Here is a 27660-nt window from a genome sequence, read left to right as displayed (position 1 = left end):
TGAAGTTTAGAAGAATATCCACATGTTATCTTAAACAGGCATGGTATTTTAAACTGTAGGTCATAATTGATTATTGTGTCTTGAAATTATCTGAAAGATAAACTTTTTAGAAAAAAAAATCAAACTGGGAAAAATAGAATGACAGTATTGCTTCATTGAAATTATATGTTGTGTGTGTATGTGTAGTAATTTGCCAAATGAAAAATTTCAACTGTGGCTTTTAGTCAAAATGTTGCAACACACTGGATCTGTGTAAAGATGTTTAAATGGATCTTTGGAGAGGTTGAAGTTAAGGATAAAAACTTTGAAGTTAAAGAGAAAGAGATGGGGAGCCAGGCGGTAGCGCAGCGGGTTAAGCGCAGGTGGCGCTAAGCGCAAGGACCGGCATGAGGATCCCGGTTTGAGCCCCCGGCTCCCCACCTGCAGGGGAGTCGCTTCACAGGCGGTGAAGCAGATCTGCAGGTGTCTGTCTTTCTCTCCTCCTCTCTGTCTTCCACTCCTCTCTCCATTTCTCTCTGTCCTATCCAACAACGACAACAACAATAATAACTACAACAATTAAAAAAAAAAAAAAAGACAACAAGGGCAACAAAAGGGAAGATAAATAAATAAAATTACAAAAAAAAATTAAAAAAAAAAAAAAAGAGAGAGATGCCAACTACTCTATAGGGTAAGTCTAAAAGGCATGGATTCAGAAGAGGAAGGAACACCATGTTTCAGGAAATGATAACGTGAGAGAGAAAGAAAAAGAAAACATAAATCTAGTACAATTTTTATAAAACTAAAATTTAGTTAAGGATCATAATCAAATGTCATACATCAGTATTTAATTATAAACTTAATGTAAGTGCTGTAACATTGAGTAACAAACTATGATAGTGTATTAAATGACTTGTTTAGGCTTTCCAGGATAGCTTCTGCTAGGGAGTGACATTTGAACTGATGTTTGAGGATATGTAAGTAGGTATTAGAGATGGCATTTGGGAGAAAGATACGATCAAGGAAGCAAAAATAATTATCATGTGGAGGCAGGGAGGAGAGAGAGATGCTTGGAAGACAGATGGAAGCCAGATCTTACAAACTCCTGAAGACCATGCTAATAGCTTGCTTCTTAATTCAAAGACCCACATGAAACCACTGAAACATTTTAATAATAGAGGAAAGGGGTGGGTTGATCAGACTTTCAATTTTAATCACTTTGTAATAAACAGAAAGAAGAGGAAGATCAAGAATGAATAGGGAAAGCCGATTAGAAACCGTTACAAAGGCTTAGCTAGGCAACTGTGTTGCTAGTACTGGGGTGCTGGAAGTTGTGATGTAGAAAAATAGAGAAGTAGAAAAGGTATAAATCTGATAGGAATCTACTGAAAGACTGGAAACAGAAGGCAAAGAAGGCAATATGAGTGTGGGTGTCAGCTTAAGTGTCTGAATTGCACAGTGGATGAATGGTAGGGCCAGTCAGTGATAATGTGAGAGCATAGCAGCTAAGACTAAGTGGTTTTGTATTGAGTTCCATTTTGTTTGGCTTAGAGGTTGTTGGCTGGAGATTGTATATTACATTTGGGCATATGTTTGAGTTGTCTTGAAATAACTGGCTGGAGGAACATTGAAAGACAGTAGGTACACAAAAAAAGCTCAGTGAAGAAACTTGGGCTGAAGAACCCTTTTTGGAATGTGTCAGGCTGTTTGTAGGTCTTTACTAAAGCAGCGGGAGTTGGTTTTTAGAGTCAGCATAAGCATGCCTGTGAGCAAACCAAACCATGAGACCACCAGCTGTTGAGGAGCTCATAGCATCACTGCAGTCTCAGTTCAAGTACAGCCTCTACATCCTCACAGGCACCTTTCTGTACTCAGTCCCTGCACTGACTCTGTCACTGTCCTATTTGGTTCTTCTGTGAATCACTAGAGATTTGTAGTTCTTTGCTAGACTGACTCATGCCCTCCCCCACCCCCACCCCCCAAAAAAGCAAACCCGTAACTGGGCATAAGGATGTACTTTTTTTTTTACTGGTGATTTAATAATGGTTAACAAGGTCATAAAATAACAGGGGTACAATTCCATACAATTCCCACCACCTGAGTTCCATATCTCATCCCCATCCACTGGAAGCTTCCTTATTATTTATCCCTCTGGGAGTATATAACAGAATTCTTTATGGGGTGCAGAAGGTGGAAGGTCTGGCTTCTGTAATTGCTTCTCCACTGAACATGGATGTTGTCAGGTTGATCCAGGGATATATATATATCTATATATAATTGCCACCAGGATTTTCACTGGGTTTCAGTGTCTGGTCTATGAATCCACTGCTCCTGGCAGCCATCTTTTCCTCCCTCCCCCACCCCTTTCTGTAGTATTTGATAGGACAGAGAGAAATTGAGAAGGAGGGGGCCAACAGAGATGAAGAAAGAAGAGACACCTGCAGACCTGCTTCAATGCTTCATTCATTTCCCTGAGATTGTTTTTTATGGAATTAAATGTGTCCCTCATGCCGACAAAGTTTCTTGCATAACTAAAGTAGGGAAATGCAGCAACGTGTGTGGACTGGGGATTATTGCTCTGGGATTTCTTGGGGCTCTTGACAACTGTAGTAGAGGCTCCCCACACAGAAGCTGCTGTTCATCTGCCAGCACTGTAGACTGGCTTTATTTTTCCCAAACTGTTACTCTGAAGTCATTTCTTTCTATCATTTTCTTGATTGAAAATGCATATTCATCAGGGCTAGTGAGATAAATCACCTGGGAGAGTCAGGTTTTGTCATGTGCGTGACCCAGGCACAAGTTCAGCCCCATCTCCCCCCTTACTCGCCCCCCCCCCGCCCCACACTGTGAGGAAGCTTCAGTACTGTGGTGTCTTTTCCATCTCTTCCTCTGGTTCTCTGTCTCTTTCTCTGTCTGAAAAAAAAAGTCAACCTGGAAAAGCAAAGACTCAGAAATTAAATAAATAAATTAAAGCTGATTTATTATAACTTGTGATGGGTGTTTTTTTTTTTTTAAAAAAGATTTATTTATGAGATTGAGAATCTCACATGCATGAAAGAGAAGCCAGAGCATCACTCTGGTACCTGCAGCATCAGGGTCAAAAGTGGCAGCTTCAGGCATGCAAGCTCTGTTTGAGCGGCTTCCCCCAACTGCTGGTGATAGTATCTTTACCCAGATAGCTCTTGGAGTGCAGGGCTACTTTGTACTGATGCCTATGCAGATTCTCTGCCTGCAAAGGGAGGACTTTATTCATGCATTCCACAGACTCTGGGTGCTGCTATGGATTCTAGGGGGTCTAAGGCAGGACCTGCCATCAGATCACTGTACCTCCAAGCTCAATTCCCTTTCAACTCCAGGGTCACCCACCCCCTCCTCACCTTGCCTTACAGAGTGTTCTCTGCCTCATATTTTATCTTCCCCATGTTCCTAGTCTTTCTTCTTGCTCTCTCTTCCACCTGACCAGTTTCTCTTGCCTTTTCTGTCAGTTGTCTTCTCAGAGGATGAGGTGGGGACACCCTGACACCCCACTGGAGTGCTCTAGCATAACACTTACTTGTAGGCAAACCCTTTCTTCCACCGCTCCTTTTTGCTTCATCCATTCTGCTCCACTTAGTGCTATGTAATGAAGCACGTGTTTGCATTTGTGCTACCAATTTTTATCAGTCTGTCAAGCCAGAGTGCAGGCTTTGTGTGGGCAGGCCTCCACTCTTCTGGTTACCAAAGTTGCAGTGCCCACATGTGGGAGGTACTTGGATACCTGAGTAGCAGCTATCTCACTGTTTTCTTTTCTTTTCTTTTTTTTTTGGGGGGGGGAGGATGAGAAAACTAAGCAGGGAATGACCACAATGGGATCAAGAACACAACAGGGAGGAAGATACAGTCCTTAGTGACACTTTGGGTACAGGCACTGATGAACATGTCTCAAAAGTCACATCTAAGAAGGAAGTTGTAGGAAGAAACAGAGCCATACCTGCAAGAATAAAGATGTGAGCCCTGGGCCCACATCTGCCAGGTCTGCAGGGAAGGTGGGTACTGGAGACAGCTAGTGAAGTAGTCATCTGGGCTCCAGAGAGTGCAGTCTTTGTGTGTGTTCATCAGACTGGATGTCTGCCTCCTCTTCTTCCTTTGCCATTTTCCAATTAAATTGCTTCACTAGGGAAAAAAGCTTCCATATATAAACACCATTATAGAAAATCATTAAAAAAAAAAAAAAGCAACCATTTCATTATGGTTGCTATATCTGTAAGGCCGCATTAGCAAACCGGAGGTTCTCTTGAGCTGGATTGTATATGCAGTTTTCTGCAGTGCGTTTGCTTATCCCATTTCACAATGGCAAAAGTCAGTATTGTTCCTTCCCTTCATCAGAAAGCACGTTTCTTTTGCTTTCAAACCCCACCCATTGAAATCGGCTGCTCCTTCAGAAAGCTGCATCCTGGGTACTCTCCTCAGCACCTGAAAAGTAGCCTACCTTAGTAGTTTAGAAGGTGCTTTGATTTACCCTACATAGTCACATAACAGAGAACAGTCCCTATTGTGCCACCTTGGATGGCAAGACAAGTTGTAGTCTTTTGCAGTGAAATATGATTTTTAACAGTGGGTTTACATTACCTCTATTCAAACCCAGTCACACAATTACTTGGAGGAGGAAGGTAATCAAATGGACAAAGATGAGGTAGAAATTGTGGCTTGGGATTTTTCTCTTTTTCTAATTTTTTAATTATCTATTTATTTATTTATTGGATAGAGACGGTCATAAATCAAGAGGGAAAGGAGGGATAAAGAGGGTGAGATACACCTGCAGCACTGCTTCACCACTTGTGAAGCTTTCCCCCTGCAGGTGAGGGTTGGGGGCTCTAACCCAGGTCCTTGCACACTGTAACATGTGCACTCAACCAGGTGCACCACCACCCGGCCCCGACTTGGGATCTTTCTTTCCTCAGTTTGGTAAAGAGTTTGTTCCTTTGTTGTCTCACTTCAGTATGAGAAATTACATGCATCCTCATGTTTTATCTTCAACCTTAAGGGATGTCCTAGAGTCTCCTCACCTGTAAAGTTCAGATAGAATTTCAAGAGGGTAAACCACTTGTAAGAGGCTACAAGATTGCAACTATTTAGTTCTTGTTTTAGCTCATGTTTCTGTGGATGACTTTGCTTTCACTTGCCCCTAACTAGTGAGGTATCCAGTGTTTGGTCTGTTGTACTTATTACAGTCCTTTGGGGCCATTAGTGCTGAGGGGAAAACTTAAGGAGTGGCTGTATGATCACAATTCATGGCTTAATAGAGTTTGTTAATCAAGAGCTTGCAGGTCTCATCATAGAAACAACACTCTCTGACTCAAAGACACCAGGTGTGGCAGCAGAGCAGAGCATAGGTGTATGCACACAGTTCCTGGCATTTTTTATGTCAGCACGAGTGTAGTACGCTCCTGCTCTAATGGGCCATTTTCACAACTCTGTTGATGGAATCACAAACTGAACTGGAGCAGTGGTCTATAAGACCAAGAAAACTGGAGGAGTCAGGTGGTAGCACAGCGGGTTAAGCACACATGGAGCAAAGCGCAAGGACCAGAGTAAGGATCCCGGTTCAAGTCCCCAGCTGCCCACCTGCAGAGGAGTTGCTTCACAAGCGATGAAGCAGGTCTGCAGATGTCTATCTTTCTCTCTCCCTCTCTGTCTTCCCCTCCTCTCTGAATTTCTCTCTGTCCTATCCAACAACAACAACAACAATAACTAGAACAATAAAAAAGCAAGGGCAATAAAAGGGAATAAATAAATTAACTAAATTAAAAAAAAAAAGACCAAGAAAACCTCAGATCCAGTGGACCTTTGCATAACCTGTGATGGGTTCTGTGCCTGTGTTTTGAGACCTTTGAGACCTCCTCTGGTCTTAGGCTGAGACATTCCTCTTTTCTGAAGTTTAGCAATACTAATTTATTTTGCCCTTCACAATGAAAAAGAAACATACAGTACCTTGTTTGCTGGTTTGAGCACTTAAATAAGAGATTTCCTCCTCATAATTTTTGGAAGATAACCAAGGAAGAAGTTATACATGGAAGCTGGCTCTTTGGCCCTGCTGTGACTCTGAAATAATATGGAAGCCAGATTTTTCCTGGCTTAATGGCCAGTGGTGTTTAATGGCTTTACAATATATATTCTAAAGTGTCAGCCAGTCAGTCCCAGTGGGGAACAGGGTGGAGGGGGCAGGGCAGTCTATCTCCTCCAAAAACCATTTCTGCAGACTTAGCTGTTTACAAAGCCAAGCAGACTGTGTGGAGAAAATGCACTTTTGGCTAGAACATTATCCTCTAGCACAGTTTTTAAAAACACGTGTGATGGTCTACAGTGTGATTCTGAACCTTAGAAGAGCAAATCCAGAGGTTGAAACGGTAAGACTGAACTCAAAACAGCATCCTGATTAGATTTTGTACAGACCCAATCCCTCATTGCTTCTTTTTCTTCCTGTTTTAATTGAGAAGCTTACCTTTTCTTGAGAGTCACAGTATTGGACATCCCTGAGGACCGAATCTAGGGAGAACTTTAAAACTTGAAACAGTGACTTACCTTAGCCAGGTACTTCCTTCCAGCGGTCTGGTAAGACCCAACTATGAATGTTAGCAGAATTAGCTAACATTCCATAACTTTGTTTTGAGTAAGTTTGACAGCAGAAATTCACCGTGCCATTCACTTTGTGTCATTTTACAGTATTTGCCTCAATTTTTACTAGCTGATACATTTTCAAGCCTCAAAGCAGATTGAGGTAGCAATGGAAAGGCATTAATCTTCCACATTTGTACAACACAACCAGAATTGTTAGGATTTCTACTTTTCTCTAGTGTAAGCAGTCTCTTTTTTCCAAACAGACCATGTCTCTTCAACTTGTATTATTGTTTGGTTGTTTGAAACTCATATATGTTCCTCAAAATCAGCATTGTAAATGAGTTCTGGATTGTGGTGCTTATTGTTGGAAAGGACTCAGAACTTTGGTGGTGGATGTGTTGTGGAACTATCTTAAAATCTTGTAAATCAGGCCAGGTGGTGGTGCATGTGGTTGAGCACATATGTTACAATGTGCAAGCCCCTGGTCCCCACCTGTAGGGGGAAAGCTTTGCGAGTGGCAATGCAGCGCTTCAGGTGTCTCTCTGTCTCTCTCCTTCTCTACCTCCCCCTGCCCTCTCAATTTCTGGCTGTCTCTATCCAATAAATAAATAAGTAAAGATTATTTAAAATTGTTTTTTAAAAATCCTGTAAATCACCTTGAAACTACCAATATATGTTTTTATTTTTTTTATTGGGTAGAGACAGTGAGAAAATCAATACAGAAGTGGTAGGTATTTGAGGTGGAGAGAAAGGGAGACACCTGCAGCACTGCTTCACTGCTCTTGAAGCTTCCTTCTTGCAGATGGGTGGTGGGACTTGAATCTAGGTCCTTTAGCATTGTATCATGTGTATTCTACTAGGTGTTTCACTTCCCAGCTCCACATTTTCTTTTTTAAGAAATGAGTTCCGGGAGTCGGACAGTAGCGCATTGGGTTAAGCGCATGTGGCACAAAGCACAAGGACCGGCCCCCGGCTCCCCACCTGCAGGCAATGAAAGAGGTCTACAGGTGTCTATCTTTCTCTCCCCTTCTCTGTCTTCCCCTCCTCTCTCCATTTCTCTCTGTCCTATCCAACAACAGTAATAACTACAACAATAAAAATAAGGGCAACAAAAAGAAAATAAATAAATAAATATTTAAAAAATTAAAAAGAAAAAAAAAAGAGTGAGTTCCAACTTCCATGACCACCATATGCCATGGAAAATATGGGATCTCAGTAGAGTTACCAACACCCCAACTATAGACTTTATCCCAGTGGGGAAAGACTCATAGAGCATGGTTGCATGTCAGAGTACAACTGCAGCTTCTGGTGGTGTTAGACCTTATTGCTCCCTCCTCTGCTATAGAAAACACCATGGAGTCTGAGACTGGTTCTGGTGGCCACTGAGTACCAATACTGTTTACTCTTGAGAATTAGAGATAGCCCGTGTAAGATGAGAAATCCAGGCATCAAAACCCCCTTTGGGCTGGACACTAGTGAACTTGGGAAGAGTGGTCAGAGGTAAGACCTAAAAACCAGATAAAATGGCAGGTGATAGAGACACAATCAGGAGGCTGGGGTTCATCCTCTAAATACACCTCCATATTTCTTCAAGATAACTCTTTAGAGGTAAAGGTACAGAATGGTTGTGAAGGCCTTCACACAAATTGCCAGATCACACTCCCCCTGACACACACACACACATTTTTCTTCAGATTCTGTGATACACTAGATATTTTCTTTCTAATTTCTCTCTGTCTGTTTTATCATTTGTTAATGGGAGGAAGAGAGAGAGGGAGGGGCAGAGAGAGAGAGAGAGAGAGTCAGAACATTACTCTGGGGCATATGTTGCCAGGCATTAAAGTCAGGATTTCATAAATACATTTCTAGTGCTTAGCTACTGTTGCTGGGGCTCAGTGCCTGTACAATAAATCCACCACTCCTAGTGGCCATTTTGTGTGTGTTTTTGTTTATTTTCTTTTTCTTTCTTTCTTATTTGATAGGACAATAAGAAATTGAAAGGGGAAGGGGAGATGAGAGAGAAAAGAGACTACTGCTGCATTGCTTCACCACTGGGTGAAGCTCCCCCTCCTGCCCATGAGGACTGGGGGTTTGCTCATAATAGCCATGATAATGTGTGCACTTAACTTAGGTGTGTCATCACCTAGTCCTTGGATATTTTTTTAAAAAAACATTTTTTAAATTTTTTAAAATATTTATTTCCTTTTTGTTTCCCTTGTTTTTATTGTTGTAGTTATTATTTTTCATGTCATTGTTGTTGGATAGGACAGAGAGAAATGGAGAGAGGAGGGGAAGACAGAGAGGGAGAGAGAAAGATAGATACCTGCAGACCTGCTTCACCGCCTGTGAAGCGACTCCCCTGCAGGTGGGGAGCCGGGGGCTTGAAATGGGCTCCTTACACTGGTCCTTGCGCTTTGCACCACATGCGCTTAACCCACTGTGCTACCGCTTGACTCCCTGGATATTTTATTTTTATAATTGTGCCAATTCAGATGATTAGTAATTAACAAGTAAAATGATTATTATTTTTTTGCCTCCAGGGTTATCACTGGGGCTCAAAATTTGCCTGCTCTACAAATCCACTGCCCCTGGCAGCTATTTTTTCCCATTTTATTTGCATAAAACAGAGAAATTGAGATAGAAAGGGAAGGAGAGAGAGAGAGAAAGAGAGAGAGAGAGAGACCAACACCTGCAGACCTGTTTCACCCCTTGTGACATGACCCTCCATGCATGTGGGGAGCCAGAGGCTTGAACCCGGATCCTTGTGCTTTGCACTATGTATGCTTAACCCTTTGCACCACCACCCCACCCCCAGTAAAATGATGATCAGTGAACTTGAACTCTTCTCACATGAGTGTTGTTAGAACCTTGATCTATAGAAGCCTCTGCCAGAACTTTGATATCACAGAGATGGGTTTCCACCCATCTCTGTGTGTGGTGGTTGGGAATTCTTGAGGAAATGGCATTGAAGTTTACAGGGAGGGCCCATATAGGCTTCATAAGGGTAGCTGTGGTCTGCAGTCACTGGAGGACATCTTTATGACAGTTGGTATACATTAACTTTCTTATCCTTCAATCATATGTAAGATTAAGTTTACTGCTGTAGAAAATCAAAACTGTGGGGCCCGGGGGTAACACACCTGGATAAACACACATTACAGTGTGCAATGACTCTGGTTTGAGCCTTCACTCCTCACCTGCAGAGGGAAAGTTTTGTGAGTGATGAAGCAGTGCTGCAGGTGTCTCTCTTTCTCCCTCCCTCTCTATCTCCCCCTACCCTCTTAATTTCTGGTTTTCTCTATTCAATCAATAGAGGTAATAAAAAATAAATAATAAAAAAAGAAAATCAAAATTGCAAATGGCAATGACAAATTGCAAATTGCAAATGACAGAAGCAAAGATAAACTTCAGGCTGGTGAAGTCAGGGCTGACAGGCATGGCAGCTGGCAATTTGTTCTTCTTGGTTCTTTCCCTCTGACCTGGATCTGTGTTCTCAGGGGACAATTGAGTACAGCATGACACTTAGAGGAGACCAACCCTCCTCTTGGAGCAGTATCAAGAAAGCCATCACTATAACTGCCCCCCACCCCACCACCACAACCACCACACACACACACTTCTCCCAGATAAATCCAAACTCTGGTGTATCTATACTATGGCAGTGCTTCTCACCTTAAATGTTGAGATTGTTTTTCCCTGGCATTTCTATTAAAAAAAAAACTGCACATTTATAAATACTTATTAAAATGGTAAAATTAACCCCTGGAAGGTATTTCTCAGATTTTATTTTTCTCCTTCAAGTCCCCCATTCACTCTCTTTTTCTTTTTGTAGTCTGTTCCCTTTCTGTGCCTGTATGTACTTGTGAAAAAACTTCTTTACTGAGCCATTTGAAAGTAAGTTGAACAGGCTGGGGTTACGGGTCAACCTGCCAGTGCCCAATTTCATTACAGAAGCAATTACAAAGCCGAAACTCCTACCCTCTGCACCCCCAAAACAACTTGATCCATACTACTAGTGGAGGAGACGTGGTAGGGGGAAGAGGATAAGAGGGCTCTGAGCTCCAGCTCTATCTGGTCCCAGAAAGAAGGAATGAAAAAGACAAATATTTGGATGCTATAATAGGGTTATGTGTGGCTTGGAGGGGAAGAGAGGATTGAACCTCAGTAAAATGATGATTAGTGAACTTGAACTCTTCTCACATGAGTGTTGTTGGAACCCTGATCTATAGCACATAAGAATGAAGACAACATCCAAACACTGATGCAATAATTACAAGAGTGAGGAAAGCTTTTGAAAGTAATGTAATCAAAAATGAGGAAACAACAAATGAGACTCTGAAAGAAAACATTCATTATCTAAAGGTAATTAGAGAGCTGAAAGATGAAAAAGCTGAGCTAAGAGCGCAATTAGCTGAACAAGCTAATACAGTATCAGAACAGGATAATAAAATAGTTGAGCTACAGAAAACAACAGAGGGCAGAGACAACAGAATAAGTGAGGCAAATAACAGAATTAGCAAGATAAAAGATCAATTAGAGAAAACTAAGTCAGAGATCTCAAAAAGAGACTAAGAGATTCTGAAAAAAAACAACAGAGACCTATGGGATGACTTCAAAAGAAATAATATACACATTATTGGCTTACCAGAGGAAGAAAGAGAGGGAGGGGAAGAAAGCACTCTTCAAGAAATAATAGCTGAGAACTTCTCTAGTCTAGACAACATAAAAGACATAAAGGTTCAAGAAGCCCAGAGGATCCCAAACAGAATTAACCCAGACTTAAAGACAACAAGACACATCATATTTAGAATGGAAAGGAATAAGGATAAAGAAAGGATCCTGAAGGCTGCAAGATAAAAACAAAGAGTCACCTATAGAGGAAAACCCATAAGATTAGCAGTAGACTTCTCCACACAAACACTACAGGTCAGAAGAGAATGGCAAGATATATATATATATCGAGCTCTCAATGAGAAAGGCTTTTAACCAAGACTATTGTATCTGGCTGGACTGTCATTCAGACTAAATGGAGGCATAAAAACCTTCTGTGACAAGCAACAGTTGAAGGAATCACCAAGCCTGCCCTGAAAGAAGTTCTGAAAGTTCTCCTATAAGCGATCACATCACCATAAACATGTCATATATCAGAACACTCTAAAATTTAGAATAATGGCATTAAAATATCTTCGTTCTATAATAAGAATAAATGTCAATGGCCTGAATTCACCTAGTAAAATGCACAGAGTCAGAAGATGGATCAAAAAATACAACCATATGTTGTCTGCAGGAATCCCACCTAACTCAACAACACAAACACAGACTCAAAGTGAAAGGTTGGAAAGCTAATGGGCCACAAAAAAAGGGCAGGAACAGGTATTCTTATATCTGACAACAGAGACTTTAAAATAAAAATAAATAAATAAATAATAAAGCACAAGGACTCACAATCATACCGGTTTGAGCCATTGGCTCCCCACCTGCGGGGGTGGGGGGGGTCACTTCATAAGCAGTGAAGCAGGTCTAGAGTGTCTGTCTTTCTCTCTCCCTCTCTGTCTCCCCTCCCCTCTCAATTTCTCTCTGTTCTATCAAATAAAACATAAAAAATATGGCCATCAGGAGCAGTGGATTCATGTTCCTTCTGGAAGCAGTGAATTAACAACCCAGCACCAAGCTCCAGAAATAACACTGGTGGAAAGAAAGAAAGAAAAAAGACTAGAGAAGACAAGACAAGACAAGACAAGACAAGGAAAGGAAAGAAAGAATCTCTCTCTTTCAGGCTTAGGGCCACAATAGTCTCTGAGCTGTTATGCCCATAGGATCTCTTATCTTACCTCTTAGCAGAGTGTTTGTACTGATGCTGAGAGAAGCTCTAGCTCTTTCCTGGACTTGAAATGTTTTACAAGGCATGCCATGTACCCACTCAGTGCAGAGATAGGAGATGTGTCTTGGCCCTTGGAATACCTCAAGGGACATGGACTTGATGTATTTGTCCTGCTGTCCCCCACATTTGATCATTCAGAGCAGGCCCATGTGGCTTCTCATTCTCAAACCAAGTAAATTTACTGGACTAGCATCTCTGATTTCAGTGGAAGCTTTCATCTTGGGCAGCCTCCCTTAACTGAAAGCTCTCTGCCTTGTTTGGAAGATGTGCTAGGCCTTAGAGTTGATGATGATACTTGAACAATGAGTAAGCTAACAAAAACTCAACTTGTAGACTGCATGCCTTCCTTGCATATATGAACCTCTAAAGTCCCTGGTACCACTTAAAACAGCATCATCTCTCACATGCAATACTAATTGATTAATTAAATAAATTATTTATTTATTTATTTATAAGTGGTTTATAAAATTGCTCTTTCATATTTCACCTCAATTCAACGTATTTTCAACTTTTTAAAAAATATATATGGGGGCCAGGGGGCAGCGCACTGGGTTAAGCGCACAAGACCGGCTCAAGGATCTGGGTTCGAACCCCCTGCTCCCCACCTGCAGGAGGGTTGCTTCACAAGCAGTGAAACAAGTCTGCAGGTGTCTATCTTTCTCCCCCTCCCCATCTTCCCCTCCTCTCTCAGTTTCTGTCCTGTCAAACAACAATAACAACAAAATGGAAAAACTGGCCACCAGGAGTAGTGGATTTGTAGTGTAGGCACTGAGCCCCTGGAAGGGAAAAAAAAAGATTTATTTATTTAGGAAAAAGAGAACTGGACCAACATATTTAGCCTTCTTTGCCTTTGGTTCATCTTTATAGCAAATCACATAACTAAAAGATTGAATACCAAGACTGTGAGCGTAGCCCTTCCCAGACCTCCTTTTACAGAGAAATTTAATGATGGATAGCTTAATTTTAACTAAAGCTTAGTGTAAGAAAAGACTTGTGAAATCTTCAGAGGTGTGAATCTGACTGAGGGCAGATCGCCTTTCATTGTGATTACTTTGCCTCACTGCATGTACAATATCCCATGTAGGGATATTCTCTCAGTATGAGTCAGTAAAAGCCCATGGTCAGAAAATTGGATACTCTCTTCTTTCTGACAGGAAATAATGCAATTTTTTCTCTGGCTGCCAGGAAGCTCAGCACTAACTGGACAAAAGTCAACCACAGCATCTGTGTTAGCCTCAGTTTGCTTTCTCAGTCTTCTCCTGTTCCCAGCCATAATTTTCCCTTTGTAATTGTCCACTCTGTTCTGCCTCAAATTCTTCTCTGGTGTTAGAAAAGTATTAGACATAAAGGGCTTCTTTGTCTCATGGGCAAGGATGAAAGTCAGTACCTTTCATTATCAACCAGTGAGCTATTGCAGTCCACTCCATGTCACCTTCACACTGGAGTTCTATTGTAATTGCACAATCTAGTGGTGCTGAGTACATTCCCAGAGCTGCACAGGCATCTTCACTGTCCATTTCCAGACCTTCTCATCCTCCCAAGCAGAAACTCTTTGCCCATTAAGACACATTGCCCTGTTCCCTCAGGCATTCATACCCTCTGTTCTGCTTGAAGTTTGTTTGTTTTGTTTTTGTTTGTTTACCAGAGCCCTGCTCAACTCTGATCAATGGTGGTGATCTGGATTGAATCTGAGGCCTTAAAACCTCAGTCTTTTGATAACCATTAGGCTGTCTCCCCAGCCTTGTTCTGCTTTCTGTCTTTCTTAACTTTCACCTCTAGGTACTGCTCTATCTAGGTACCACATATAAGTGGAATTATTTAGTATTTGCCCCCTCCTCCCCCACCCCCAGTACTGCTCAGTTCTGGTTTATGATGGAAGTCTTTTTGCATCACTATTATGCTATCTTCCCTACCCATAGCATTTATCTTTTTTTTCTTTCCACTTAGCCTATTTCTCTTAATATCATGTCCTGAGAGTTTGTTCATACATGTTGTAGTCTATGACAGAATTTCCTTCCTTTGTAATGTTCAATGGTGTTACATAGTACATCTAAGTCATATTTTGTTTATCCATTCATCCATGGAGGGGCATTTGGTTATATGCACCTTTTTGGCTATTGTACCTTTTTGGCTATTGTAAATAAATATATGCTTGGAATCTTCTATCAGTTCCTTTGCATTTATATCTACAAATGAAATTGCTAGATCATATGGTAGTTCAGTGTTCAGTTTTTGCAAACTATCATGCTATCTTCCAAAGCAGTTGCCTCACTTTACATTCCCACCAGCAGAATACAAGGATTCCATTTTAACTACCTCTCCACCTGCTTTTTTTTTTTTTTTTAACTGTTGATGTTGTCTATGTAGTGGTCATCCTAGTGGGTGTTAGGTGATAATCTCATTGAGGTTTGGAACTGTATATGAGTATTTTAGGGTTTTTTGTTTGTTTTGTTTTGTTTTTTTCAATATTTGGTTGTCCCTTAGCTGAGCTTATCTTGAACCTCTAGTCCCATAACTTGAACTGCTTCAACCTTTGCTGTTGGAGCTCTTGCATCTGTCAGGAGTCAGATTGTGCAGGCAGGCCTTTGTCAGCCAAAGGAAGTGTGTATTTAGAAGAGTGTGTCACGGATCCTGAAAAGATAATTGTACCCATTCTACTGATGCTGTGAATGAACGGTAGCAAGTGATTGGTGCTATGTTATAGACCATTGTGACAGTTGGCCTACCCATTATGTTCTCTTGTAAAACTCCAAGTAGGGAACAAAGACAAAGGCCAGGAAAGTGGCACCTGCTCACAAGTGGAGCTTATGTAAAACTATCATGTGGAATTATGTGGTTAACAAGGTAGAATGTGTAGAGTTCATCTTCCAAATTGTGTTTTTATACATTCAGCTTTCTGTTAGCAAAAAGAGCATGTGTTTTCCTCTTTGGTTTGAAGGAAGGATGCTCATTAGCTGTTTACAGTCTGTATGTTAAATGGCCTCCTCTGTCCTCCTGATTCTCTGTCTTGTACTTGTGTCTTACATTCTACAATTATTCCCCCCAGGGTGCAGTGGAAAACCCAGAAAAGAGACTGTGGTGCTTACTTATATTATACATTGGTCTGTAAACCTCTCTGGTGGAGGCAAATCTCAAATTCATCTTTGTGCCCTGCTTCTAGTCTAGGGCCAGGACTTAGTGACCAGTTAATTAAAGAATGAGAAACACTTGTTCTCATCCTCTTCCTGTTACCTATAACAACAAGAAAACTACCTTTTAAGTCTTCTGTAAGATCCATCAGCACACATCAATGTGATCATTGCTTCTGTGGGGTTGTGCTGGGGGAATTCATGTGAAATGACAAAACAGTCTTTTCTTCTTTATCTCACTCATGTACACTTAATAATGCAAATACTCCAGGATGTGTTCAGCTCAGGGTACCAGGAAACCCTGCCCCTATAAGTAAATGATCATTGGGAAAGACTTCTCTGATGACTACCCAGAAATACATGTTCTTTGGCAACAGTTGCTCCAGTAAGTGTGGTTACTGAGGAGCATGTCTTCATTTCCCAAAGACATTCTGTAGTCGGAGGATCCCTCAATTGTCAGCAGCTCAGGGCATGATCAGTCTGAAAGACAAAAAACATGAGGCTGATGCAAAATGTGGTACTATTGACAGAGTCTATGTTCCTAGTCTTGCTGTCACTGAAACATGTAACCACGTGCTGTTTGTATTTCCTCACTTAAAAGTGATTTCAGGGGCTGGGAGGTAGCGCAGCATGTTAAGCGTACATAGCACAAAGCGCAAGGGCCGGTGCAAGGATCCTGGTTTGAGTCCCTGGTCCCTGGTTCACAATCGATGAAGCAGGTCTGCAAGTGTCTATCTTTCTCTCTCCCTCTTTGTCTTCCCCGCCTCTCTTGATTTCTCTCTGTCCTATTAAACAACAATGACAGCAATAACAACAATATTAACAATAACAATAAACAAGAAGGGCAACAAAAGGAAAAAAAATAGCCTTTAGGAGCAGTGGATTTATAGTGCATGCACTGAGCCCCAGTGAACCCTGCATAAGATGTCCATTCACCTCCACAATAGAAGTGTGTTACACTGAGAAGAGAGATCAAAGGTCCTTCTTTCATGTAACTTACATTTTAAAAGAGATAAGATAATAAACACAGAAGTCAGATCAGATAGTAATAATTGTCCTGAAGAAGACAGGATAATGGGTTAGAGAAAAGAGTAGGGAAAGAAGGCAAAGCCCTGTGTTTTAGACAGGGAAGAACATAGTGAGGAGGTGGCATTTGAGCTGAGTGCTCAAGACGTGGAGATTTGGAATGGAAATCAGTTTCAGTAGAAAAAGTAGTAAAGGGAAAGGAAGCCCAGGGGCAGGTGGGAATTGGCTTGTCCCAGCAATGGCCAGACAGCTGAGTACACAAGAGGGCGATGGTCAGATGAAGTAAGGAGCACATGGCTCATCCTGACTACACATGAGAATTACCTCAAGAACTTAAAATTTTCCAGTGCCGAAGCCCCACCCCTCATAGATTGGGCTTTAATTGGTCTGGGGTGGAGCTGGACATTTGGTATTTTATAAAAGCACACCAGGGAATTCCCTGTACATCCTGGGTTGAGAACATCAGTCTTGATCATGCAGAGTCTTATAGACTCTGGTAAGGAGTCTGGACTTCAGTTGAATGACTACATGAATGGTTTGTCTAAGAAAGAGACATGATCTGATATGTTCTTAACAGGCTTCCTTTGGCTTAGTTGAGAAATGAAGATGGCTTGGTGGTATCAACAGCGATGAGAAGAATAGGTCATTGGGATGAGTTTTGGAGGTGGCAGTTAAAAGATGGATTGGGTTTAGGATATGAGATCAAAGGAAAACATGGTTGAAAATTGGTCCAAGTAACTGGATCGGTAATGGTGACTGACAGGAGAAAGTAACTTCACAGGAAGGGGAATAATTGTACATTGATTGGAATGAAAGCCCCAGGTTTGTCTTCTTATTAGATGTAGGTACTTTATAGAGTGAGATAGTCAAATCAAACTTATAAAAATATTGGGATAAATCCTGTGCCTATAGGGATGACTTTTCTTTAAGTCTTCCAAAGGTAAGCACCAAACACAGCTGACCACTTTAGTGTGAAACCATGACAAGAAGGCAGGAGGAGTGAAGAAAGGAAACTATGAAGCTAGTTTCTTTCACTCAAGAATCAGACTGGATGTTGGGAAAGAATGTGCTTTAGGAGACTACTAGTTAAAATCTTCAAGAATGGAATGGTCATAGAGTTCAAAATGATGGGTTACTTGTGTTTTGGGAGACTTTAATTTCTCCTCAAGTTTCTGTGATTATGTTTAGCTCACGTTAAACTAATTAATTTCCTTCCCAGACAAGCTAAACCTTTGATGTCTGGTAATTAAATGTAGCCCATAATTTTAAGTCAGAATCAAAATATTTTAGTAATATTAAAATATGAAGAATATATGTGTGAGGTTATTCCTTTTTTTGCTGGAAGAAGTTAAATTGCAATAGTAGCATTTAACTATTGGTTGTATCAGATAAAAGTCCTGATGGTAGACTCAGCAAGCTAAGTAATGTATCTTAAACTGCTCCATTTTTTTTTTTTTTAAATTCCTAGTGTCTTTGCTCACCCTAGGTATTAGGTCTTTTCAAGCCAACAATTTTCCTGGAATCATTTGTATGAATTCTTGCATGGGAAGATAGCCAGAAGACTGAGACATGGCTGCCTTCCAGTGAAAGACTAGAGAATTCCAAGAGTCGTGACTATCTACAAAATTCCTTAATAAAAACTTGAGATTGGCTCCAAGTATCAGAAGTGATGCCAACAGCCTGTAAGACTAGGTTGTATGGCATTAAAGATTGACCACTGCCACTCTGTCCTACCTGAATGGGATCATCCTGGTAAATGAGTTGGAGAGTATTTATTGCCCACCTGCCTAACTCCTCATGCCCATGTTCACTCACAGATAATTGCAGTGACCTCAACTCAGAACTACAGCGGGTGCTGACAGGACTGGAGAATGTGGTCTGCTGCCGGAAGAAGAGTAGCTGCAGCCTCTCAGTGGCTGAGGTGGACAGGCACATTGAGCAGCTCACCACAGCCAGTGAGCACTGTGACTTGGCTATCAAGGTAGAGTCTCCCCCAACCTCAGTCTGACTTCTTCATATCAAGGAAATGATGAGGTAGCTCTCCTGAGGTGATTTTGTCAAATATCACTCAGTGATGTTTTTCTCAGAAGTGAAGCAGATGTTTCTCTCTCTCTCTCTCAACCTCCCTCTCAACTTCTTTCTGTCTCTGTCAAAAATAAATAAATAAATAAATATTTTTAAAAGTACATTAGAGGGGCCAGGTGGTGGTGCACCTGGTTGAGCACACATTACAATGCTCAAGGACCTGGGTTCAAGAAGTCCCCACCTGCAGGGGGAAGCTTCACAAGTGGTGAAGCAGGGCTGCAAGTGTCTCTTTCCCTTCCTAACTCCCTCCTCCTCTAAATTTCTGACTATATCCATTAAATAAATAAAGATAATAATATATATTAAAAAGTTGATTAGAAAAAATCATTATTAAGATCCTGACTATCTTGCAAAACTGACAATTTACTTGGAAACTACTATTATGCTACTAACATTAATCCATATCTTTTCAGTGCAGTCCTCTTAGGTTGTAAAATTAACTTGGAAGTTTTGGGAAATCTTTAAAGTCTCTAGAATATGATTTCCGGAGTTATCAATATGTGCTGCTGACAGGTCATTCAGGCCTGAATGAATCCTCCTTCCTAAGCACACTGGAGTTAAGATCTAGGCCTCCCCTTTCACGTGCATTCACCTTATTATTGCACAAGGGGGCCAGGCAAGAGGAATTTGCTACATCTGCACAAACTCATAAACAATGAGAATGTTAAGCCCTGTTGACACTGGGCCTCCGTCATCTTTGCATTTCTTCACCCTAATTTAGTGACCTAAGCTTAGAGATTCAGAATGAAAAGTCTGGGGTCGGGGGAGCACTTTGGGAAGGGAAACTGTACCATGTTACTTGAAAAATACCTTCAGGGTATACCTGCAGGGGGAAGGCTTCATGAGTGGTAAAGCAGGGCTGCAGATGTCTCTCTGTCTCTCTCCCTATATTTACTCCTCCTCCCCTCTAAATTTCTCTCTGTCTCTATTCAACAATAAATAAATAAAATAGAAATAAATATTTTAAAGAATATTTATTTATTTCATGATAGAGGGAAAGAATGAGACAAAACGAGAACCAGAGCATCCATCACTCAGTTGTATAGAATATCATGAGGCTCAGGTGGTAGCACACCTGGTTAACTGCAGATGTTACCATGCTTAAGGACCCAGGTTTGAACCCCCACTCCCCACCAGCAGATATACTCCCCCCCAGTATCACAAGTGCATGATCTTCAGGTGTCTCTGTTTCTCTCTTCCTGTCTCTTTCACCTCTCTCAATTTCTCTCTGTCATATCCAATTTAAAAAAATAGAGTTAAAAAAAAAAAGGCTGCCAGGAGCAATGGATTCATAGTGCCAGCACCAAGCCCCAGCAATAACCCTGGTGGCAGAAAATAACAGTAATAATAATGAAATTTTAAAAAATAATAAAAACCATGTCAGTCATCAAACTTAGGATCTCATACTTGCAAATCTTGTCCTCTACCACTGAGCTACCTCCATGGTCATCCATATTTTTCATTTCCAAGACCTTTCATTTCTCACACCTTTTCAATACCCTCTGCCATTACATAGTAATTTTGCCTTCTCTTTCATGTGTCAGTTGAATTATAGTTCCTTTTCCAAAAGACAGTAAGTGTAAATGAATAGTAAAGAAAGTATGTTCCCCCCCCCACACACACACACACCTAGATGTGTTAGAAATGTGTTAGAAACATGAGTCATGACTTGGCTTGAGATACCATAGCTCCCTATGCAATTTGGGATTTCTGTTGCTAGAAATCTGGGTCTAAAGTCTGAGGACATTTTTTTCAAGTAACACTTTACAGTTTCTCTTTGCATAGCTTCTTCCAGACTTTTCAGTTTGAATCACTAGACCTGGGTCACAAAATTAAGATGAAGTAATGTAACAGAGGCCCAATATCTGTTTTTACCATTTATTTATTTGTCTATTTTGGTGAGAGAGAGGGAGAGGGGGAAGGGGAGGGGGAGGGAGAGGGGGAGGGGGAGGGAGAGGGAGAGAGAGAGAGAGAGATAGAGAGAGATATTGTGATGAAAGTCCTATTCAGCTCTGGCTTTGATGGTGCTGGGAATTGAATCTGGGACTTCAGAGCCTCCAGCATGAAAGTCTTTTGCATAACTATTATGCTATCTCCCTAGTGCAATACAGTGTTTTAAATAGATTAGTAAAAACTCTCAAGTAATTTTAAAAGTCTTTTTTAGTTCATATCTGTCTTCTTAATTAATGTAGCCCCTGATGTTTTAGAAACCTCCACAATAAGATTTCTCTTTTCTGTGTCATAGAGGTTTATTTTTGTCTTTCACATCTTGGGACTAAATCTCATTCACACCCTTTGAGTTGTGATGAGACACTAAAAGCTTTCCGGAAACTGGCATGATCTGTCATATTGCCGACTTGGAACTTGGGACGCTTATAGGTTAGGAAACTTCAAGTTTGATTTTGTATGCAGTTTGCACTGTAAGGATCGCTAAGTGGCTTGCTGCCTGGTTATGGAACATAGATGACGGAAATACACATTGTTGTAGACATGATAGTACAGAACACACACTTGAATGTGGGGAAGAGACTGTTTTTAACTGTGGGGGCTTCCACATAACATAGAACATACTGCAGGCAGGCAGGTGTCACAGCCTCATCTGAAAATAAGGAAAAGGTGGCTCGGGGTCAACCCATGAGTCGTGAGATCCGTTTTCAATGAAGTGGCTGTGGACTCAGTTGTCTGCAGATGCTTGCTTCTGTCCAATCTGCTTTCTTCCCTCCCTCTCTACTTGTCTTTATGGCTCTATTTTGCAGACTGTCGAGGAGATTGAGGGAGTTCTCGGCCGGGATCTGTATCCCAACCTAACAGAAGAGCGATCTCGTTGGGAAAAGGAGCTGGCTGGGCTGCGGGAAGAGAATGAGAGCCTGACAGCCATGCTGTGCAGCAAAGAGGAGGAGCTAAACAGGACCAAGGCCACCATGAACGCCATCCGGGAGGAGCGAGACCGGCTCCGGAGGAGGGTAAGCAAGTACCTGATCCTAGGAGCCCAGAAGGGGCTGCCACGCAGACTCAAAGGCAGTCCTGGGAGTTGTGTAGCCCCTGTGGGCTTGGGTCTCACCTTTCCTTTCTCATTCTTCCTTGCAGTTTGAAAGAGCTGAAATGTAGAGTTAGAATTCAAAAACCATTGCCCTCTGTAATCTCAAACCTACAGAGATAGAATCAATCCACACAGTGATTCTCAAACCATTCTCCAGGATGTGCACAGGTTCCCCAAGCTCAATTAGAGTGTTTTTTTCTTCTAAGATGCAGTAATACTAGCTTTTAGTTTGCAAAAAAATTGTATACATTTTTCTATGGCAGTTTCTCTGTAAAAGTTTAAGTTTATAGTACTTACTTGTCTTCTATACTGAATCTAGTGCAAAATGCTACCTCTCATATTACAGACTTACTAAAGCTAAAATAATTTGATATGTGTGCATATGTGTAGTAGCATAGGTATGTGTGCTGCGTTAAGTGTGTCTGTGTATAATTAATTCCTGATGTCCACCTTGGTGTGCCAGTGGCCCTCTGGCCTGAGCCAGTTTGAGATCCACTTAGTTCAGGATATAGGGCCATTAGTAAAGGAGCTGCTATTTCAGGACTGAAATTTTAGGTGAAAAATGGTTAAAACACTCATTAGCCCAGAGATGGAGATTCTTCTCAGGATCCCATAATGCTTGTTTATTTGGCTGTGAATTTGGTCTATGATTGGACTGGGGATGAAACAATGAATCCCTTAATCAAAAACATCCCCTCTGCACTTCACTTTTAAGTATGAGACCTATTTTTTTTCTACTTTACTTTCTTTTTCTTTTAAACAATTTTTATGTTATTTATTAATTTTCCCTTTTGTTGCCCTTGTTGTCTTTTTATTGTTGTTGTAGTTATTATTGTTGTTGTTATTGATGTCATCATTGTTGGATAGGACAGAGACAAATGAAGAGAGGAGGGGAAGACAGAGAGGGGGAGAAAGACAGAAACCTACAGACCTACTTCACCACCTGTGAAGCGACTCCTCTGCAGGTGGGGAGCTGGGGACTTGAACCGGGATCCTTACGCCGGTCCTCACGCTTTACGCCACTTGCGCTTAACCCGTTGCGCTACTGCCCGACTCCCCCTACTTTACTTTCTTGATCACTCTTTGCAGTGCTACCTACTTACATTTTATTTGTGCTCTAACTGGTGATTTTGCACTCAAAGCTGAATTCTAGAAGAATACAACCAATAGACCCACCATCCCTTTTTATTGCTCTTATTCTCTTACTTTTTTTTTTATTTAAGAAAGAAGACATTAACAAAATCATAGGATGGGGAGGTACAACTCCACACAATTCCCACCCAATCTCCATATCCCATCCCCTCCCCTGATAGCTTTCCCATTCTCTATCCCTCTGGGAGCATGGACCCAGGGTCATAGTGGGTTGCAGAAGGTGGAAGGTCTGGCTTCTATAATTGCTTCCCCAATGAACGTGGACGTTGACTGGTCGGTCCATACTCCCAGTCTGCCCCTCTATTTCCCTAGTAGGGTGAGTCTCTGGGGAAGCGGAGCTCCAGGACATATTGGTGGGGTCTTCAGTCCAGGGAAGCTTGGCCAGCATCCTGATGACATCTGGAACCTGGTGGCTGAAAAGAGAGTTAACATACAAAGCCAAACAAATTGTTGGAAGAATCATGGACCCAAAGGTTGGAATAGTGGAGATGAAGTGTTAGGGGGGGTACTCACTGCAAACTCTACTGTACTACTGCTTTCAGGTATATATTTGCCCTAGTTTATGGATACGTGTGAACATATGCTCTATCTCCTGGAACCTAGTCTATATCTAGGTTTTGGGACTTTGTTAGAAAGTGAACCACTGGGATGGAATTAGAGAATACTATGAAAGGAAAGGTCTCACTCAAGTAATGAAGCTGAAGGGTTGTCATTCCACACCTGAAGCCTCTGGCCACAGTCTGAAGTGAAGCATGCTGGGGTGGCACTTGTTGCATTGATTAGGTTGTCATCAGCGGATGCAATATTATTTGATAAGAATTGGGAGAAGCATACGGGAAAGTGGGCCCTACCCTAGGGTCCCAGGACTGGGGGAAGTTTAGGCTCTATAGTGGAAATGTGAGGTTCCTGCTGTCTTCGGGTTCAAGAAGACAATGGATAGTTATTGTTATCATCACATTATTTGAGAGCACATTGGAAATAATTAGTTCTTCGATAAAGTTAGCACGTTTATATTATTATTCTTCTCTGTCATTCTTTATGATATTCTCTATTTTTAGAAAAAATAATATTATCTTTATTTATTGGATAGAGACATCCAAGAATCAAGAGAAAAGGGGGTGATAGAGAGGGAGAGAGACAGAGAGACACCTGCTACACTGCTTCACCACTCACAAAACTATCCCCCTGCAGCTGGGGACCTGGGGCTCAAACCTGAGGCCTTGCGCATTATAACATGTGCACTCAACCAGGTTCGCTACCACCTGGCCCCCTCTGTCATTTTTAAAAAGAATTTTAAAAACTTTTTCCAGGGAGTCGAGTGGTAGCACATTGGATTAAGCGCAGGTGGCACAAAGTGCAAGGACTGGCGTAAGGATCCTGGTTCAAGTCCCCGGCTCCCCACCTGCAGGGGAGTCGCTTCACAGGTGGTGAAGTAGGTCTGCAGGTGTCTGTCTTTCTCTCCCTGTCTCTGCCTACCCCTCCTCTCTCCATTTCTCTCTGTCCTATCCAACAACAATGACAGCAATAACAGCAACAATAATAACAATGACAACAAGGGCAACAAAAGGTAATAAATAAATATTAAAAAAATTTTAAAAAAGCTTTTTCCATTTACATAATGAGACATGAGATGCCAGAACACGTGCTGTGCTAAGGATTGAACCTGGGACATTATGCTTCCAAGTCCTGTACTCTACTGTTAAGCTACCTCCCTGGTTGCCATTACTCCATTCTTAATCCATGAACAAGTTCTTTTGGTTGTCAATATGCATGAGTATGTAAGAAATTACTATAAACAAACAGACAATATCAACTCTTCTCCTTTATGATTAATGTCATCATTAAAAGGCAAGCATTTCTCCATCTCCTATCTGAACATCTTTTTGCCTGAACACACACACCCAGGTTTATTTTCTGTATCCTGCTGTATCAGATACTCCACACCAGCAGGTGTAAATCATCCCAGTCAGCAGACTTTATCTAGGCAAGCTGATGAAATTTGATTGGTGTTAATGCTCACACCACCTGTAATTCACTCCACCTGTAATTTCCTGGGTTACACTCCCTGATTGTTATGACTAATGCTTTAATTAGGTGTGCTTGTACTTAGCATGTGCATTCTAATGGGTCATGTTTTGTGAATGAAATGTTGGTCTTAGGTGTAATTGCATATTGTGGTTTAGAAAAAGTCCCTCCTCTAACTTAGTAACTTGAGTTAATAAGGCCCATGATACAGCTCATGATTTTGATTAACAGAAAAATGAAAAGTCAATTCCCTTCTATTTTTCTCTCCAGCTCTAGAGGTTCATGTAGAGAGTGGTTTAAGTGGTAGTACTGGTGCACTAGGACTCTGGAACTCGACCAACTAACCTAGTCTCATCCTAACCCAGTTACCTTATCTTCCTGTGCCTTGGCTTTTGGTCACAATGTGATCACTAATCTTATCTACTACAGGAAAACCAGATTGAAATATTGAGACAAGATATGGTACAAAGTAAATGCTCAAAAATATATTAGAGTTGTTTTGAGTGAAATCTAGAGCTATTGAATGATCTAGGAAATTTACCACTATGTCGTCTTTTTTTTTTTTTAAATATTTTTATATTTATTTATTTCCTTTTGTTGCCCTTGTTGTTTTATTATTGTAGTTATTATTATTGTTATTGATGTCATTGTTGTTGTCGTTGGATAGGACAGAGAGAAATGGAGAGAGGAAGGGGAAGACAGAGAGGGGGAGAGAAAGACAGACACCTGCAGACCTGCTTCACTGCCTGTGAAGAGACTCCCCTGCAGGTGGGGAGCCAGGGGCTCGAACCAGGCTCCTTACGCCGGTCCTTGTGCTTTGCGCCATGTGCACTTAGCTCGCTGTGCTACCGCCCGACTCCCACTATGTCATCTTTTATTTCCCTTAATAATCCTTAAGTTATCTGAAAAACTAGGAAATGGACATTGCCTTTTGTCAGATAATGTGATAGTATATAAATGTATATGATTTCTCAGTGACCTTCAAATACAAATGTTGAGGAATTTATATTTTTTAATTTTTTAATTATATTTATTTATGTATTTATTGGATAAAGACAGAAATAGAGAGAGATGGGGAGATAGGGGGAGAGACAAGAGACAGAGAGACACCTGCAGGCAGGCTCCAGGGGCTTGAACCTGGCTCCTGTGTATTGCAACATGTACACTCAACCAGGTATGCCACCATCCAGCTCCCGAATTTATATTTCTTTTTTGTTGTTTTATTTATTTATTTGGTTAGGATAGAGACAGAGAAATTGAGAGGGGAAAGGGAGGTAGAAAGGGAGAGAGAGAGAGCGAGGAGACACCTGCAGCACTGCTCATGAAGCTTCCTTGCTGCAGGTGGGGATCAGGGGTTTGAATCTGGATCCTTATGAACTGTAATGTGTGCATTTAACCAGATATGTCCCCCTCCTGGCCCCAGAACTTACATTTCTTCCTGAGGAAATGTCTCAGTGTCTTTATCCACAAGAGCAAAAGCCTTGGAAACAACCCAAATGCCCTTCAACATATGACTAGTTAAAAAAGATGTGGGAGTATGATACAGTAAAAAGGGGTGAAATTGGGTCCTTTGCAATGAAGTGGATGGAATTGGAGAAGACTGTGCTCAGTGAAGCAAGTAAGGAGGTGAAGGTTAACTATAGAATGGTTTCACTCATATGTGGAATATAGACAGTTGAATATACAAATGTGAGAAAAAAAGTATCAGCCTATTTTTAAGACTGTGAGAGAGCTACAGTGGTTACCTATGGGGTGGGGATGTGGACACAGACCTTTGGTGACAGGAGTGATGGAAAAATAAATAAATAGGGAAATATTTCCACAAATTATCAACTCACACGTGAATTTCATTTCCACATGTCAAGACATGTGAAAGTCTTCTACAATTTGCCAGATAAACTTTGAATGCCAGTCACTAAATGTTAAATAGTAGATGACTTCCACCCACCACCCCTCAATATATTTTATTTCCCTGAGGAGGTATCTGTCTTTTTGTCTTCTGCTCTGCATGATAGTATCATTTTTTAATATTTTTTATTTATTTACTCCCTTTTGTTGCTCTTATTTTTTTACTGTTGTTGTTATTGATGTTGTCATTGTTGGATAGGACAGAGAAAAATGGAGAGAGGAGGGGAAGACAGAGAGGAGGAGAGAAAGCTAGGTACCTGCAGACCTGCTTCACCACCTGTGAAGCGACTCCCCTGCAGGTGGGAAGCAGGGGGCTTGAACAGTCCTTGCACTTTGTGCCATGTTCGCTTAACCAGCTGCGCTACCGCCCAACTCCCGATAGTATCATTTTTATTCCTGTGAAGCCCCATGATAACTGGTTGGCTTACCTTTGCTATGGTGACAGGAACTCTAAATCCAGTTTATCAGTATTACCTGACAAGAAATTGGGGCTACATTGTTTCCTTTGCCCACATTCAATGTATAGAATTTGAACTGACCAAATCATTAAGATTAGTGCTTTCCCCCTGACTGTAATTAAACAAAGTGCTCTCAATAGGCTTTCGGAGTATTGTTCAAGATTTAATTGAATTAGGTCTTTAATATCAGTTAACAGATTAGGCTACTTGGCAGAGCAGTAAATAAGGAACGACAGGCAACTTTTTTTTATTGGCCCCAACTCATTATTAAATGAGACAGTCATTTGTTCTGTAATATAACTATTCATCTACTCACACTTAAATAAATGGACTTAAATTAGGCAAGGTAGAATTAATTTTTCTAGGAAGAAAACATTTTAT

General features: G+C 41.2%; 1 protein-coding gene across 8 annotated transcripts in view; it reads left to right on the top strand.

The window, feature by feature from the left end:
- Positions 1–27660, top strand: part of MCC (MCC regulator of WNT signaling pathway) — a 338297-nt gene that overhangs the window by 217742 nt on the left and 92895 nt on the right. For all 8 annotated transcript variants that reach the window (XM_060201290.1, XM_060201289.1, XM_060201287.1 and 5 more), the window contains 2 exons: positions 18429–18592; positions 21453–21659. In XM_060201290.1, the coding sequence (XP_060057273.1) occupies positions 18429–18592; positions 21453–21659 (371 nt within the window). The remainder of the gene's footprint in view (positions 1–18428; positions 18593–21452; positions 21660–27660) is intronic.

Source organism: Erinaceus europaeus, chromosome 11 (genome assembly GCF_950295315.1).
Source record: "Erinaceus europaeus chromosome 11, mEriEur2.1, whole genome shotgun sequence".
Classification (NCBI taxonomy): domain Eukaryota; kingdom Metazoa; phylum Chordata; class Mammalia; order Eulipotyphla; family Erinaceidae; genus Erinaceus; species Erinaceus europaeus.
Note: the sequence above shows the minus strand (reverse complement) of the source record. Positions and strands in the feature narration are given on the sequence as shown.